This window comes from Microcebus murinus, chromosome 3, assembly GCF_040939455.1.
Source record: "Microcebus murinus isolate Inina chromosome 3, M.murinus_Inina_mat1.0, whole genome shotgun sequence".
In the NCBI taxonomy this organism is placed as follows: domain Eukaryota; kingdom Metazoa; phylum Chordata; class Mammalia; order Primates; family Cheirogaleidae; genus Microcebus; species Microcebus murinus.
In genome coordinates this window covers 77,397,334-77,414,582 of record NC_134106.1, presented here as the reverse complement: position 1 = coordinate 77,414,582, position 17,249 = coordinate 77,397,334, and the positions used below count along the sequence as shown (strand labels likewise).

Below are 17,249 nucleotides of genomic sequence, written 5' to 3'. Positions count from 1 at the left end.
AATGTGGTATATATTTACCATGGAGTACTGCTCAGCTAATAAAAAGGAATGAAATAATGTCTTTTACAGCAATTTGGATAGAACTGGAGACCATTATTCTAAGTGAAGTATCTCAAGAATGGTAAAACAAATGCCACATGTTCTCACTTATAAGTAGGAGCTAAATGATGGATAATTATGGTCATAAAGTGATATAATGGACATTGGAAACTAAGAAGGGGGAATAGATGGAGGGGGGTGGCATAAACAATTATCTATCTGGTACAATGTATACTATTCTGGTGATGGGTACACTAAAAGCCCTGACCTTCAGTATTACATGATTTATCCACGTAATAAAAAAAAAACCACTTATACCTCCTAAATCTATAGAAATAAACAAATTAAAAGAAGAAAGATAGCTTCAAAGTGCTAAGAGAAATATACTGTCAATAAAGACCTTTATACCTAGCTAAATTCTCTTTCAATAGCAAAGGGAAAACATTTTGGATACACAAAGATACACAAATGAAACTGTTAAAAAATTAATTAACTTTTGAAAGTTAAAAAAGATTACTATGTATGTTCTAAAAGCAAAAGTGAACTCCAAATCACAATAACAAGATTTTTTGGGGGAAGGGTTTTTAATGACTAGTTAAAAGGTACTAAGGTCCCTGATTGTGTTTAGGGAGAAAATAAAAATACAAAATAACTTAAGACTTAGAAAGTTTTGTCATGTATGTTAAAACTTTTAAATAATTACTAAAGGAATAGAAATATTATATATTGCTTTTAAACAAGCATAGGTGGGGAAAAAGAGAATATAGACAACTTTTTTAGTCTAACAAAAGTCAAGAAAGAAGAACATAAAGAAGCAAAGGAAAATTATTTTCAACAGAAAATAAGAGGTTAGAAATAAGTCCAAATTTATCAGTATTTACAAGAAATAGACATGCATTCAACAGAAAAACACAGTAGGAAAAAAAATGAATCTAGATAAAATCTCAAAAAATATAACAGTAAACCAAATAGTTTCAGAATGAAGTTTAAAATATGATACCATTTGTATAAATTTTTAAACATGTGGAACAATGTTGAATACTTTTGTATTAAAAATATTAAAACATACATGGAAACTCAGGCTGGTATTTACCTCTGGAGTAGGGAGGGGAATGGGATCAAAAAGGGTTGCACATGGGGCCTCAACTTTATCTGAAATGCTTTTAGTTTTAAAATGCCTGAAACATAAAAAATTTAGGCTTAAAACTATCAATAGTGTTAATTTCTAAAAATTGGGATTTCAGGACAAGTGAAGGGGGTAGGTAAAACTTTTTACTGTATTGTTTCATATTTTTTAAAACCTACATATATTCATTTTGTAATTAAACCATCAAGACTAAGACAAACAAAACAATGGCAAGAGATTTAGAAAACTGAAGAGAACAGAAGTGAAGATGTTGTATAGTCCAACCTCGCTACTTATCAATCATATGAATTCAGCAGGTAGCTTCTAAACAATCCTCCTAAAAAAGAAGGAGCTAGAACAGTGGGTTAAAAGGTGGGATGATTGGACTTTGAAAACTGATTGAAGCTTGTAGAAGTGAAAAAAAAGCCATCTCTCAAAACAGAGTTATATGTCACATAAATTATAAAATCAGTCTCAACAAAATCAAAGATCCTTATGTTTTTTTTTCTCCCCTGTAAAAAATACTCCTTTAGAAGTCTATAAATAGCTCTCCAAGTTTGCCAACTTATGGCTCAATTGAAAACCAATACCGTAAAATATTTAGCAACATTGTAACATTTCACCATGATCAGCCTGACTCCTGACTTAATATACTTAAGGAAAAGCCATCATTTAGTGTTTTACTTCCCTCTTTCTTGGATTTAGATTGCTTCCCTTGCATGGCCATCATGTGCTTCAGCGTGGCAGAAGCTCAACTTTGGCTTTTGGGCATTCGCTCTCATTCCTTTCTGCATGCAGACTCGGAGAAAGACAAAGTCATACTCCACACCTTCGGTCTACAGTCTTAGTTTTTACACATGGTCAGTGGAGGTCACATGAGATTCTCTTTATGATGTCAAATTTAGTGTGACTATGAGGTCATGGGGGCATCCTCATAAGGACTTGAGGGGCAGAGTCATGGCTGCCCAGCTTCTGTAAGGAAGCAAGTAGGGAAGGGAGAGAGGTTGGGGAAGAGACTGAGCACTCTGTTTGACAGGGAATATAACTACCTGATCATGGGACCTTTGAAAGGGCTTTATTTATTACTTTTATAACACAAATCAAGCATAACTGACTAATGAGGGGCTCTTCTGGACAATATTTGATTACAAAAGGAAGCTTCAAGGTATTACCTACTTCAATTCTTTTGAGGTTAACCTAGAAGCCTTACCAAACTGATATTAATAATCACACTCTCTGCCAATATTTGCACTATGAGAGAAATGGAGGAGGTGGGAAGGAGGGGGAGAGAGAGAGAGAGAGAAACAGTCACTGACCATAAAGGTCAAAGAAATTGCTGGAATTCATGAGCAGGCCAATTTGGGTTAATTTTGTTAGAATTTTTCCCACTGTTAGACTAAATATTCCATAAGCAACTGCTGTACTCAAGAAGAGCTTTATCAACAATGATAACAGTATCTGTCCTTACTCTCTCTGCCAGGCACTAGGCACTCTCTACATATTTTTTTATTCAACCCCTCTGTAAACAAACACACTTAACTGCAGTTTTTGCAACATGGCTTTCCTTTCCACCAGACTCTGTCGTTCCTTATTCCCTTTTGAAAATACCAGTTTCTGAGTTGGGGGAAGAATAAAAATGAAAACAAACACAAACAAACAAAAAAACCAAAATGCTAGTTTCTAGCACAATATATGTACAAAGTAACAATTTATAGAGTATGTGAAAGAGTAAAATTATATGAAAATTAAAATAATGACAGATTTAAAAAAAATTTTAAAGTAAAATATAATTACGTTTGGATTCCACCAAATTTGAATTCTTGGTAATTGATTCATAGGATGAAATATAACTTTGCTATATTTTAAGAGTCATTTGGGAGGGGGGAGGGGAGCATGGGCTATATATGTAACTTTAACACATGTACCCCCATAATATGCTAAAATAAAAAAAATAAAAGAGTCATTTGGTAAAAATATTAATGATATGAAAAAGATTTTAAGAGATATATTTAGCTTACATAGAAAACTTCATAAATGATAAAAGAATTGAAAATTAAAACAATACCTTTTCACATAGCAGGGTTTGTTTGTTTTTTTTTTCTTGGAGACAGAGTCTCACTTTGTTGCCCAGGCTAGAGTGAGTGCCATGGCATCAGCCTAGCTCACAGCAATCTCAAACTCCTGGGTTCAAACAATCCTGCTGCCTCAGCCTCCTGATTAGCTGGGACTACAGGCATGCGCCACCATGCCCGGCTAATTTTTCTATATATATTAGTTGGCCCATTAATTTCTTTCTATTTATAGTAGAGACCGGGTCTTGCTCTTGCTCAAGCTGGTTTCGAACTCCTGACCTCTAACAATCCGCCAGCCTTGGCCTCCCAGAGTGCTAAGATTACAGGTGTGAGCCATCGCACCCGGCCTAGCAGGGTTTTTTATTTGTTTGTTTCTTTGTTTTTTATTGTTACTGCTCTAAGTGATAGTAAAATGATATAGGAAAATGAGCCCTTTAGAATAGTTAAATTGATTGTAGTAATTCATATTACTGAATATTGGTATAACTATTAACATTCATCCAAAAGTGGTCATTATAAGGAAAAATATTCATAATATATGATAAATGAAGAAAGTAGAATATAGAACTGTATACACAGCTATTAATTTTTAAAGTAGAACAGGTAGAATACTACCTGACAACATTCTAGCTGTGTTTAAAAGCAATCCCCAAACATTTTGAAATTGAGAAAATAGTTGTGAAACTGGTGATTATGCATTTATTGTTTGACTCAGACTGAATTCATCAACCTACATGTTTTTCAACTAAATTAGCTCTTCTAATATATATCCCAGAGCTAATAACAGATTGGCCAAGGAGATGTTCTGATTGAACATGAGTAATGGAAATGCTGTGCAAATCTCACATGGATGACTCTTTAAATACAGATGCAATGGCTTTACAGATTTTGCAACTGCCAGCTGCTGAATGCTGAAGCTTAGACATCTGCTTGTCAAACAGAACATCTGTTTGACTCCCCAGAGTCAAACATCTGCAGACTCCCCAGAACAAAATGGAGGCAGGACTACAAAATTAACTAGCTAAGTGGCTTGTCAATAAAATCCTTCATAAACTCATGAAAATATGTTACTACAGTGTAGATGACATCTCACAATTCTCAGTCTAAACATCTAGAAAATAAAAGATTATTTTTGATTTAAGTTTTTGATACAGTGGATGAGTATATGCTTGCATGGAATGATGTTCATGATAAGTGGTTGAGTAAAAATGCAGGTACAAAACCATGTGTTCAGTTTGATTTCATTTTGGTATAAACAAAAACAATGAACAATGACTTTAGCCATATCCCTAACCTCTTGGCACCTAGCATTCCTTGCCAGCTAAAGGAGGAAATGAACAGTCACCTCACAGGTTGCTCTGAGTTTTAAATGAGACACTTTAATGATATCAGACACTTCATTTAGAACCTAGTATGTGACAACGGTTCATTGCATACAAGATTAGGGACCTTGCCATGGCCCTTCAGGAGTAAATGACAAAACTGGGGTACAAATCCAGGACATCTGACTACAGTGCTATATGCAGAGCCCAGAGAAGGACAAAGCAGAAAGCCTTGATGGGATGTTGTAAAAGACATTATGGTAACAATGGTGATGAGGAATGATGAAGTAGACTCTCCAATGATGCAGACTAATCTCAAATTATTCCAATTTTTTTCAAAGCAATTGGCAATAAAGAGCTTTAAATTCTAGGTTCATCAAAGAGCTAAAGCAGTTTTATTCTGTATGTGACTTGGTGATGAATTAATCTTTTTGAAAGAGCTAAGATGAAATTATCTGGTCCATTTCACATCTTGTAATGAAGCGTTGCTAGGGCAACCTCCCTGCTCAATACTTCATTTCCAAGGTGACAGATTTGATGCTGGTCCAGGAAACACTGAAAACCAAAACAGCATTATGTTCCAGAAGAAGAAAGAGCCCATACATAAGTCATGAATAAAACAAAAAGCTAGGGACAAAGCCAAACACTGCTTTACAATTCTACCCAGACAGATGTGGCCATGCAGAGAAAGAGGAGGAAGAGTTAATTACAAATTCTCTGTAAAATGGGTTAAGGATTAAGCATGTTTTCTTTGCAGCTCCCTTCTACTTTTGTCTATTTTTTTCATAAAATGTTAGGTTCAAATCTCAAAAAGCTATTTAGTCCATGAAGTGGGAGATAAGATTATTGTTTTGATATTCTTTCCATTTATAGCTGAGGGTCTCTTCTAGTCAGAGAAAATACTAGGGAATAAAAGATACAAATGTGGTTTGAAGGTGAAGTGGAATTTATAGCAGTATATTTCTATCATCATGATTCTTGCTCTTACTATTAATAAAGCAGGGTAAGTGTGCTGGGCAGTGCACTACCTGCCTGCAGGTTCATGATGAGAATTTACAATGCCACGAAATGAACCAAGTACAAGTGCTCATGAAATGCACTTGAGAACTCTTCATCCCCTTCCCTTGGCTTTGCTTTCTAGAGGCAGGAGACTAGAATGTTCTCCTGAAGAACAGGACCCTCACTACTTGTCCTCTCATTTTTTTCCTCCTTGATAATCCTGGCTGGACTCTGGAGAATCAATCTTGACAGTTTTCTGACTCTGAGCCCCACATCGTTTAGTCCTGATGACTTGACTTTACAATAGCCTTAGGGGTATCTCCCTGTTGCCACTGTGCCTAGCCACCAGACCTTGCCTCTTGACTGTCCCAGTCTTCCTAGCCTCGCACCTCTCCAACTACTGCCTGCATGGCAGCCAAAGCTCCAAATTAATCTTTTCTGTCCTCTGCTAAAAACCCTTCCATTCCCCTCAGGATGAAGTGCAAAATCCTTAACTCAACCGAGGCCCTTCCTTCACCAGATTTATTGCCTTCTCCAGTCACACTAAACTTCCTCTGGAATGAAAACTTCCTCAGTCCCTTAGACTCCCCCATAGCTCCCCCACTGCCAGGACCCTCTTCCCCATTTCTTCCCCTTCATAACTCCTCCTCTTCCCCTGGTCTGAACTTGGACAGGGCTGGCTAAGGAACACCTCCCACAACTGAAACCTAGTTAGGGGGCCTCTCTTGCACCTTCACACAGCACTTTCCACTTGTTACATTTAATTAGAAATTCTCTTATTTTCATTGCTATTTCCTTCATGAGACTGTAAGTTGTGCTGGGCTAGGAATGTTGGCTGTCCTATTTGGCACTGTTGTCTAGAGCCCAGCACAGTCATATAGTAGGCATATATTTGTTGAATATTTTTATAATGAAAGCCAACATTTATTAAGTGCCTGCTAAGTACTATCCATTATGTGCATTATTTCTTTTAATCCCATAACAACCTCAGAGTAGGAATATTATTTTTACCAGAGTACAGATACATTGCATGCATCCTAGACAGCAAATTTCTTAATGTTGGACTAGTTACTAAGTTTACTTCTTCAGCATATGAACCAGTGAGGAAAGGACAAGTTGAATCAGGATTTTATGTCTGCATACTACTTTCAGGGATTTCAAAGTATTTCTGCACTCATGGGACTAATGATTGTCAAGTATTATATAGAGTTACTCTTAGGAAAAGGGCATCATTGTACACTGTCTGTGGGGATATAAACTAGTGGAAATGTAAAATGTATTCGGAGGATGATTTGAATTTATCTATCAAAATTTGATATGTAAATATCTTTCAGGTACAGCAATCCCACTTGAAGGAATCTATCCCAAAGACAGACTTGTAACTGTGCCCCAAAAATCTATGTATAAGGAAATATGTTACAGGGTTGTTTTTAATAGAGTTAGGAAGGATAAAATATAAATGTCCATTAATAATGGTGAAGAACCTTGCAGCTAATGAAAATGAGATAGACCAGTATCTACTTGTGTGGAAAGTTCTCCAAGACATAATGTTTGCTGTTTTTTCTTGTTTTTTTCTTTTTGAGGCAGGGTCTTGCTCTGTCATCCAGGCTGGAGTGCAATGGCATGATCATAGCGTATTGTAGCCTCAAACTCCTGGGCTCAAGCAATCCTCCAAAGTGCTGGGAGTACAGGAGGGAGCCACCACACCTGCCTTAAGACATAATTTTTTAAAAAGATAAAACAGAAAATCCATATGGTATTGCCTTATTTATGTTTATTGAAGTACTATGTATATATGTATAAAAATATGTATACATTTGTATACATATATACAGGTAGAAAAAGGATTGGAAGGAAATTTATTGAACTAGTCAGAATGTTTCCTCCATGGAAGGGAGTGATTGTGAGGGAAGCTTTCACATCTTTCTCTAAAGACTTCAGGATGGTTTAATGTATTCATTACTTACCAAATAAAAATAAAATAATTAATTAAAATTAAGTTCCCTTTATATCATTTTATCATTTGCTTTTAGATCTGTTTTTGTTAACTTTTTTCTCTGTATATAATTAATATATGTTAAGAGTTAATGTATATAAATGTATAAATGTATATGTTAAGAGTTAAAGTATATAAATAAAAAACGAACTTCTCTAACAACTCAGCATTAATTTAAACTGTTAACATTTTGGTAATGGAAAAAAGGAGGGAGGGAGAAAGTGCTATGCCCAAATAATATATACATACAACCAAATTGCTAACATACTACATATGTAGTTTTGTACTATGATTTCTTCATTTAGCATGATACTGAGGGCTTTTCCTCATGTCATTACTTATTCTTCAGAAATGTGATATCTAATGAATGTATATGTTCCATTATATGAATGTGTCTATTAGATATTTAGGTTGTTTCAGTTTTCTCATTATTAGATACAAGGCAGCAGTAATTATTCTCTGCACATTTGTCAGTATCTCTGATTATTTCCTTATATAGATTCCTAGTAATATATGGATTTACTGGTATAAATGTAAGCTCTTAAGGCCTCTGAACATATTACACCAAGGTTACACCAATTTATTTTCCCACTAGCAGGATGTAACAGTTCTTATTTCACCCTATCATTGTTTATTAGTATTTTTCAACCTTACCAATTTGATGGAAGAGGATGTGTCTAATTGATTTTCAATTTGTATTTTTTCAAAGTGCATATAATTACCAGTAAAGTTAAATATTTTTGTATGTGGTTTTGGCTTTTTTAATTTTTCCCCTAGATTTGCCACTGAGGTATTTATCACACTTTTTATTCCTTTATTTGTTATGGTATGAATGTGTGTGCATGTGTGTTTGTATATTGAACATTGATTTATACATACTGATTTATACTGATATACACACGTATCCTATGACCCTTTTTGTCTGTCATATAAATTACAGATATTTTTCTGAGATCTGCTTTTATTTTATTTATATGTTTTTATGCAAAATAACATTTTTATGTATTCAGTCTATAAATCTTTCCTTTATGGCTTCTTCCTTGGATTTTATGCTTATGTTTCCCTATCCTACTATAATTTTTTTGAGAAATTTACTTTTTGATGTATCTCAAGTTGTTGGGAGATTTAGAAAGAAGCATGATAAGCCCAAGAAAATTCTATTTCCAGGGAGAGCTCACTAAATATATTTTGTTCCAAATAAAACTGAAGAATATTAATATAATAAATGTACAGAATATGAATAAGCTATCACCAAACTTCCTAGAAGAAATAAATCAGTGTTCAGTTTCTCTCTGTCGCTCTGGAAGAAGTCAGGTTCAAGTGATAAGCTGATATCTGACTAATCAGGTTAGAGTTCACTGGAGGTCTAAATTGAATCTGCCAATCACAAGGGTCACGGCCAGGGACAGGACCGCTTATCTTGAGGCAAAGTAGTTAGGAACCAGCCTAAAGGATGACACACATACAACCTTTAGACTAACAGTCACTGGTCACATCAAAGCAGGATGCATGCCAACCTCCATGGGTTATAATTCTTAAAATGTGACTAATAGAAAAAAAATCTCATTAATTTATCTGCTTCTTCCAAATAAATCAAATCTCAGCCATTTCAAGGCCAGTTAGATAAGGTCCTTTCCTTTCCCCTTTCCTTTCCCCTTTCCTTTCCCCTTTCCTTTCCCCTTTCCTTTCCCCTTTCCTTTCCCCTTTCCTTTCCCCTTTCCTTTCCCCTTTCCTTTCCTTTCCTTTCCTTTCCTTTCCTTTCCTTTCCTTTCCTTTCCTTTCCTTTCCTTTCCTTTCCTTTCCTTTCCTTTCCTTTCCTTTCCTTTTCTTTCTTTAAGTTATCCTGCTCCCCCCCACCCAACTTTTCTTATTGGAAATTTCAAATATATTAGAAAGCAGAAAAAAAAATAGTAGAATGAACCTCCTCTTTCAACATTCTTATTTTTCAAATTTAATTATTATCAACTCATGGACAATCTGTTTCAGGTACTCCTCCCCTCCCCCTACTACTCCCACCATCCAGATTATGTTGAAGCAAATCCCAAACATTGCATTATTTCCTCTGTAAATATTTTAGCATGAGAAAGGACTTTTAAGGATATTATTTCCACTTAGTAACTATAAAACTTGATATGTTGCTATTTAAATTATTACTTGCTGTTATATTTGCCAGAAAGCACTGGGTTCAATGTTCATGTTCTCATTTCTCTGGTGTTCCTTATCATAATGCAATCTGGCTGCTCCACCGGATTTGTTCTCGTAAAGACAAGGGCCTCCTAGTGGCCAAATTCAATGGAAGCTGTTCAGTACTTACTTGGCCTTCCTCCACTTTTATCCCCACCATGCCTTCATATTGGAATCTCTTTTTCTCCACTTGGTACCTGACTAGTAGCCCCTGGTGGTTCTCTTGCTGACATAGTCTCTTTCCTCTTCCTGTCTCTGTCTCTCTCTTTCCTTTGGAGGCTTTTATGATGGAAAAGATAGGAATCCACTTAGTTTAGGAAGAGCAGGTAAGCAAAGGAAGGACATAATCTCTCACAAGTTCTCCCTATCCTTTCATATTGGATGATGTTCACTTGTGTCTCTGGCCTAGAGAGTTCCTGAACATTTCTGCAGCTCCATACTTCTACCCATCAGCAACAAGCCGTGAACTTACAATGTAACAAAGGCCAGTTTCCTCTCACCTTAAAAAAATTCGTAAGAGCTATTCTTTCTCTCTCCTTTTTACTGCCTTTACAAATACTTTTTTCCCCAATGGCTAAAATACATTTCTATTACAACCATACAAGAAAAATTGCAGTGGAATACTTTTTATTTGGGCAGAAAATGAAAGATACGTCAATCAGGGACACATAGTTTACCTCATCAAAGACCTTGGAAACAACATGCTTGTCCAGAACTCGGATGTAGGTTGAGCTGTGGGGGACCGCAGTCACTGACAAGGCATCCATGATGGTCAGTTTCTTGGCGACCAAGCCATAGGTCTTGAGCCAGTGTTCTGAAGATACATCTAAAAAACTAAGAACACAGGACTGTGGTGTTTTAAAACTTTTTTCAACTTGGTGGGTAACAGACAAAACTGCTCTCATAAAATTAAAGCACTCACCCATCATAAACTTGGCTTCCTTTTCGGATCAATCTTTCCGATGATTTGTCATCCAGGCACTCATTTGCCAGTAGGATGCTTACTTCTGTGGAAGGGGAAATGGCAGTTGTGTATTTTCCTCATATCCGGCGTTTACATCAAAATGCAAAAGGATCACACTTATCTCAGTTCAGCCATGACCAACGGCTAATAAATGGACCATATTTCAGAAAACATACCTTGGTCTGTCAGAGTGGGTTCTCAGGAAGATTCCTTTGCAATTTATACTAAATGCATAGATAACATGGCACTACCATTGTTTTGCTTATCTACATCATCTCATATCCATTGAGGAGATTTCTCGCTATGGAAGAACGGGACATACTCATTCCCTTATTCTCCAGAAAACACACATTTAAAATCTATCTATCTATCTATCTATCTATCTATCTATCTATCTATCTATCTATCTATCTATCTATCTATCTTTCAGAGACAGCATCTCACTCTGTCATCCAGGCTGGCATGTAGTGGCATTAATGTAGCTCACTGCAACTTGACCTCCCGAGCTCAAGTGTTCCTCCTGCCTCAGCCTCTTGAGCACCTAATATTTGTATTATTCTTTGTAGAGATGGGGTCTTACTATGTTGCTGGTCTTAAACTCATAGCCTCAAGCGATCCTCCTGCCTCGGCCTCCCAAAGTGCTGGGATTATGGGTATGAGCCACCATGCCCAGCCTAAAATGTTCAATAAGAATACCATGAACCCATGTTTGTTCAATGTTGACCTCTTAGACTCCCCCAGATTATACAAGAGAGGCTTGATCAACATTTTAGTTTCTGATAGTTCATATTATAGTTCTCCAGCTCTATGTAAAAAACCAAAAACCTTGTTAGGTCCTCTTCAGTTGTAAGTTTAAATTTTCAAATTAATATTTGGGGGTTTAAATTTACATCCTTACATAAACTTATATTTATAAATGGGAAGTAATATTACTTTGCTGAATGAGCAGCATTGAGAAGGAGGGGTACATAAGCTAGTTGAAATAACTAAGAAATCATGTTCTTAATCATCATTTGATAAGCCCTGTAAGGACTGTGCATGTAGCAGATTTGGAAATGTGACGGATAATTGAAACTGAGGAAAGGCATCACACAAATCAGCATTAACGAAAATAGAGTTTGATTAAACTATGACTGAGTATCAACAGGTGATATTTGTCACTCAGGTGCTTCCTACTACCCAGGGGACTGTGAGTATGTGGGATTTATTATTTATCAACTATTTAAAATATAACGAAAAGTACAATAGGAATTAAACTTTAAAATTTTACTATTTAAAAAATAGTAAGTCAGTAATAAAAATTGAGTGGAAAAATCATATTTTCCTCATAGTTAGCCCCCAAAAGACTGACAATTTGGGCCAGAAAGGGGCTCATTGGATGGTACCCCATGAATGAAGGGAAGAAAGTAAACCAACTGTCAAGTATTAACATTTCAAATTCAAACCATGGAATGGCAGCAAGCATCACCACTAGCACCACAGTTATGTGAGCCTGTGTGTATTAAACACCAAAGCATTCTAAGCACAAGTCTAGCCCTAAGAAAATCCAGTTCATAAAGCAGGTGGACTTGACTTACAAGGGATTCTTAGAATAGGAAACAATCGGGGCCCACTTAAAATACGATTTGTTTTTCCGAAACATATCCACACCTAGTCCTTTCAGGAATGCACTGGGCAAAGGGAGGCAGGCTGGGCTTCCTGGGATAGAGACCCTCTCTGGCTTGCCTTTGTCACTTGGAGAAGAATTGGAGAAGCCATTCTTCCTTTCACTGCAATCTGAGCTCTTGAGAGTGGCCATCTGGCTTCTGAGCAGGCTGGTTTTGGTTGATTCTGTTGGTATCACAGGGAGAAGAGTTAAAGGAATTTGGGATAGAAGGAGATATTAATACTTCATTAGATACAACTATTTCCTTGGATCCTTAAAAGAAGATTGAAACTTTGGTTTCCTAACCCTCAGTGGATAGTCCTATCACAAACTACATGCTACCATAATGGATTTCCCCCTCTATCTGAATTCAATCTGTGCCCCTTTTGGAGAGAAATCTGCTTCCAAGCTCATTCGGTTGTTGGCAGAATTCAGTTCCTTGCAGTTGTAGGACTGAGTCCCCAATTCCTTGCTGGATGTAGCCCAGGGGCTTCTCTCAGCTCCTTAAGGCAACATTTCTTCTCATGTGACTCCTCCATCTTCAAGTCAGGAATGGAGTATTGAATTCCTCTCATGGTTCAAATTTCTCTCTTTCTCTTTTGCCACCAACTGGAAAAAGCTCCTACTTGTAAGGGCTCATATGATTACACTGGACCCACTTAGCCAATCCTGTCTTTAGGTCAGTATAACATGATCATGATAGTGATGTCTCATCATATTTAGAGGTTGCAGGGTTTAGGTCAGGACATCTTTGATAAGCCCTTTAGAAATTCTACCTACCACAAATGTTGTCCAGACCTTTATGTGTATTGTTTTCTACCTTCTGTTGCATCCCTTCTCCTAGCAAGTGATATTTATCAAATATTGACCTTTAATCTGTATGCTTTAGATGACAATGAACCTGTGCCAAGTCAACTTAATTTCTTTTCATATTTGATGATATAAATCACACTAATTGTATTCTGTACTTCACAATTTAGAGGCACAAGTCCCAAGGCATTACATATGCATTCATGAATGAAATGTGTTTGTTTTTTCAGTGGGTGGGACTCAACCTCTCCTATAAGAAATTAGATAATTAAAGATTAGCTAATAATCTGCAAATGATCTATATTTTACACAGAAAAGTAATAGTAGTGGTCTTCATGTAAGGAGATAAGAGTGTACTATATGGTATTCATTGGTTTTGTAGGTATTATTTGAGCCCTTTTGTCTTGGTTGCCTCTGTGACCAGGAGTTAAGAAAGATATACTATCTTTGGAAATATATGAGAAAAAGGGACAAATGATCCACATAGGAGAGCTGAGCTCCTGCCACTGACACACTGGCAGGCCACCTTGACCATAATTGCTGGATGAAAATCACCAGATTTTGTGTGTACCAAATGAAACTGAAACTTAGCTCCCAAAGTCCCCAAACACAAAAACTGGCCTATTCTCGAATGCTGTGAATACTGAATGAAAATGTGTTTGTTTGGTAGTGGATTCAAGCATTTAACTCCTCCCCAGATTCTGTACGACTGGTCATTCATCACATGTCATTGCTTTTTTACATAAAAAATGGAAACAAAATAAAAAGTCGGTATATGATTGCCTCTCAATACCAAAGATCCCAAATCTAAGTGAAATGGTAGAAATGACAATAGGCCATTAAAATGCTTAGGACAAGCAGCAACTCTAACAAGACTCAGGTTCACTGGGGTGGGCAGGCAGGACTGGCTAAAGGGATGCCACCAAACAAGTAGCCAGTATGGGAAGCCTGTTTGTCCCCATGGGCCCAAGACACTGCTCCTCGCACAGAGATACCAGGAGCAAATAGACAGATCGTGCAAGAGGGAAGAAGCTTCAGGAAGTGGCCCATTCCAGGAAGTGTCTTGGTTCGTGTAGTTTCAAGTTTCTCTTCCCCAACCCAGAGACATGGAGAGACCCCAGAGACCCACAGACAGCAGCGGGAGAGGTCACCACAACCACTGCATTCTCATAAAACACCTAACCTCTGAGAAGATCCCTGCTGCCAGCTCAGGTAGTACCAGCAGAGACCAGTAGGAGTCTCAGGCACACCAGGAAAACAAACACCAAAACAATACTGTAAAAATTAAATTGCCATTGGAACCACAGCCCACAAAAGTAGGTCAAGGCCTACATGCTAAATTTAAGCAGGTTGACTACTTCCTAAAATAAAAGATTTAAATAGGTTCCAGAGTTCCTAACATAATAAACAAAATGTCCAGGACACTATCAAAAATCACCCATCACATCAAGAACCAAGAAAATTGCATCTTTAAATGGTGCCAACACCAAGATGTATTAGAAGTTGGAGTTATCTGACAAGGATTTTGAAGAAGCTGACTATAAAAATGCATCAACAGTTAACTACAAATTCTCCTGAAACAACTGAACAAATAGAAAATAAAACCAATAAAACCTCTAGCAAGATTGAAAAAGATGAAAAGGGAGAATACAGACACAAAGCACTAATATCAAGAATGAAACAGGGAACATCACTAAAGATCTTGCAGCCATTAAAAAGGTAATAGAGGAATACAACATACAACTTTGCCCTCATAAATTTGACAAATTAGAAAAAATGGACCAATTGATTCCTCAAAAACCACAAATTGCTGAAATTCAACCAAGATGAAATGTATGATACAAATTATCTTAAAACCATTAGAGAAATTGAATTAATTATAAAAAATCTTTTGAAAAAGAAATCCCTAGGCCCAAATGGTTTCATGATAATTTTGTCAAACATTCAAAGAAGAATTACATTAATTTCTTCCAGGAATAGAAGAGTAAGGACAACTTCCCAACTCATTTGATGAGGACAATATCAGTTTAATACTAAAGTTGGACAAGAACAGTATTAAAAAGAAAAAACAACAACAACAACAAGAAACTACAGATCAATAGCGTTTATGAACTTTGATCAAAAATTCTCAACAAAATATTAGCAAACTGAAACCAGCAATGTATTAAAAGAATTATACACTAAAACCAAGTGAGAAACATTTCAAGATACACAGGGCTGCTTCAACATTTGAATATCAGTCAATGTAATCTACATATTAATAGACCAAAGAAGAAAAATCTTTTATCAATTTACACAGAAAAGAGATTTGGCAAAATCCAGCACCCATTCATGATACAAATTCTCAAAAAGCTTGGAATGCGGTGAAATTCCTCAACTTGATAAAGATTTTCTTCTATTTTTTCTAGCAGTTTTATGTTTTTTTTTTTTTTTTTTTTTTTTTTTTTTTGAGACAGAGTCTCGCTTTCTTGCCTAGGCTAGAGTGAGTGCCGTGGCGTCAGCCTAGCTCACAGCAACCTCAAACTCCTGGGCTCAAGCCATCCTCCTGCCTCAGCCTCCCAAGTAGCTGGGACTACAGGCACAAGCCACCATGCCCGGCTGATTTATATATATATATATATATATTAGTTGGCCAATTAATTTCTTTCTATTTTTATGGTAGAGACGGGGTCTCGCTCAGGCTGGTTTTGAACTCCTGACATTGAGCAATCCACCCGCCTCGGCCTCCCAGAGTGCTAGGATTACAGGCGTGAGCCACCGCGCCCGGCCTCAGTTTTATGTTTTACATTGAACATGATCCATTTACTTGATCCATTTGAGTCCATTTTGTATAAGGTGTGAGGTTTAGGTCAAGTTTCTTTTTTTCTTTTTCCTTCTTTCTTTCTCTCTCTTTTTTTTTTTTTTTTTTTTTTTGCCTATAGATATTGTACCAGCACCATTTGTTGAAAGGCTATACTTACTCCATTGAATTAATTTTGTACTTTTGTCAAAAATCAATTGGGCATATTTATGTAAGTTAAATCTAGTTCCTCTATTCTGGCTATCCCTCTGCCAATACTACACTGTCTTTGTTAATATATTTACATGGTAAGCCAGGTTTATCAGGTATAGTGATTCCTCTAATTTTGTTCTTTTTTTCAAAATTATTTTAGCTATCCTAGGACCAGAAGTTTCTGTATTCATTTTAGAATATGCTTATCTATGTTTATAAAAAATGTTTCTGGGATTTTATTACAAATTACATTAGACATGTAGATCAATTTCATGAGAAATGGCATCCATTCATCCACCCCATGAACATAGTATGTTTCTCCATTTATTTAGGTCTTTGATGTCTTATAGCAGAATTATGTAATTTTCAACATACAGATCCTGTAAATGTTAAGTGTTATACCTAATTATTTTATTTGGAGTAATTATAAATGGTTTTTAATATAGTTGCTGTATGCTCATTGTTAGTGTGTCAAAATGCAATTAATTTTGTGTGTTGAGCCTACAACTGGCAATGTTGCAGAATTCACTTAATAGTTCTAGGAATTTCTATTTTTGGTAGATCCCTTGCTGTTTCTACATAGAAGATATGCTATCTACAAATAGGGATAGTTTTATTTCATCCTTCCTCATCTTTCTGGCTTTATTTTTTCTTCTTTCCTTGTTGCAATGGCTAGACCTTCTATTACTATGTTGAATAAGAGTGGTGAGAGTGGGTATCCTTACCTTTTTTCCAATCTTAGGGGGAAATAATTCAGTCTTTCCCTATTTAGTATGATTTTAGCTGTAGGGAAGGTGGTGAAAGGGAGGCAGGTATGGTTATAAAATAGCAAACGAGTACAAGTAAAACTGGAACAATCTGAATAAGACCTGTGGATTGGATCAATATCAGTATCCCGGTTTCAATATGTGCTATTATTTTGCAAGAGGTTACCATTGGGAAAAACTGGATGGATGAAGGGTAGATATATAAGATCATGAGAATGTATAATTATCTAAATAAAATTTTTAGTTAAAAAACTCCCACAAGTTTAGGGCTTTTAAAAAATACTATGTGGATTTAATTTTATTCTATCTTCTTGCATTGAAGGAAAACCAGAA

At 36.3% G+C, this 17,249-nt stretch overlaps 1 protein-coding gene across 1 annotated transcript in view; it reads right to left on the bottom strand.

Annotated features, from left to right (window-relative positions):
* The window catches only part of VWA3B (von Willebrand factor A domain containing 3B), a 218,312-nt gene that overhangs the window by 67,256 nt on the left and 133,807 nt on the right, over nt 1-17,249 (bottom strand). Inside the window, 3 exon segments of the mRNA XM_076001008.1 lie at nt 10,416-10,572; nt 10,661-10,778; nt 12,437-12,532. Of these exon segments, the coding sequence (XP_075857123.1) occupies nt 10,416-10,572; nt 10,661-10,778; nt 12,437-12,532 (371 nt within the window).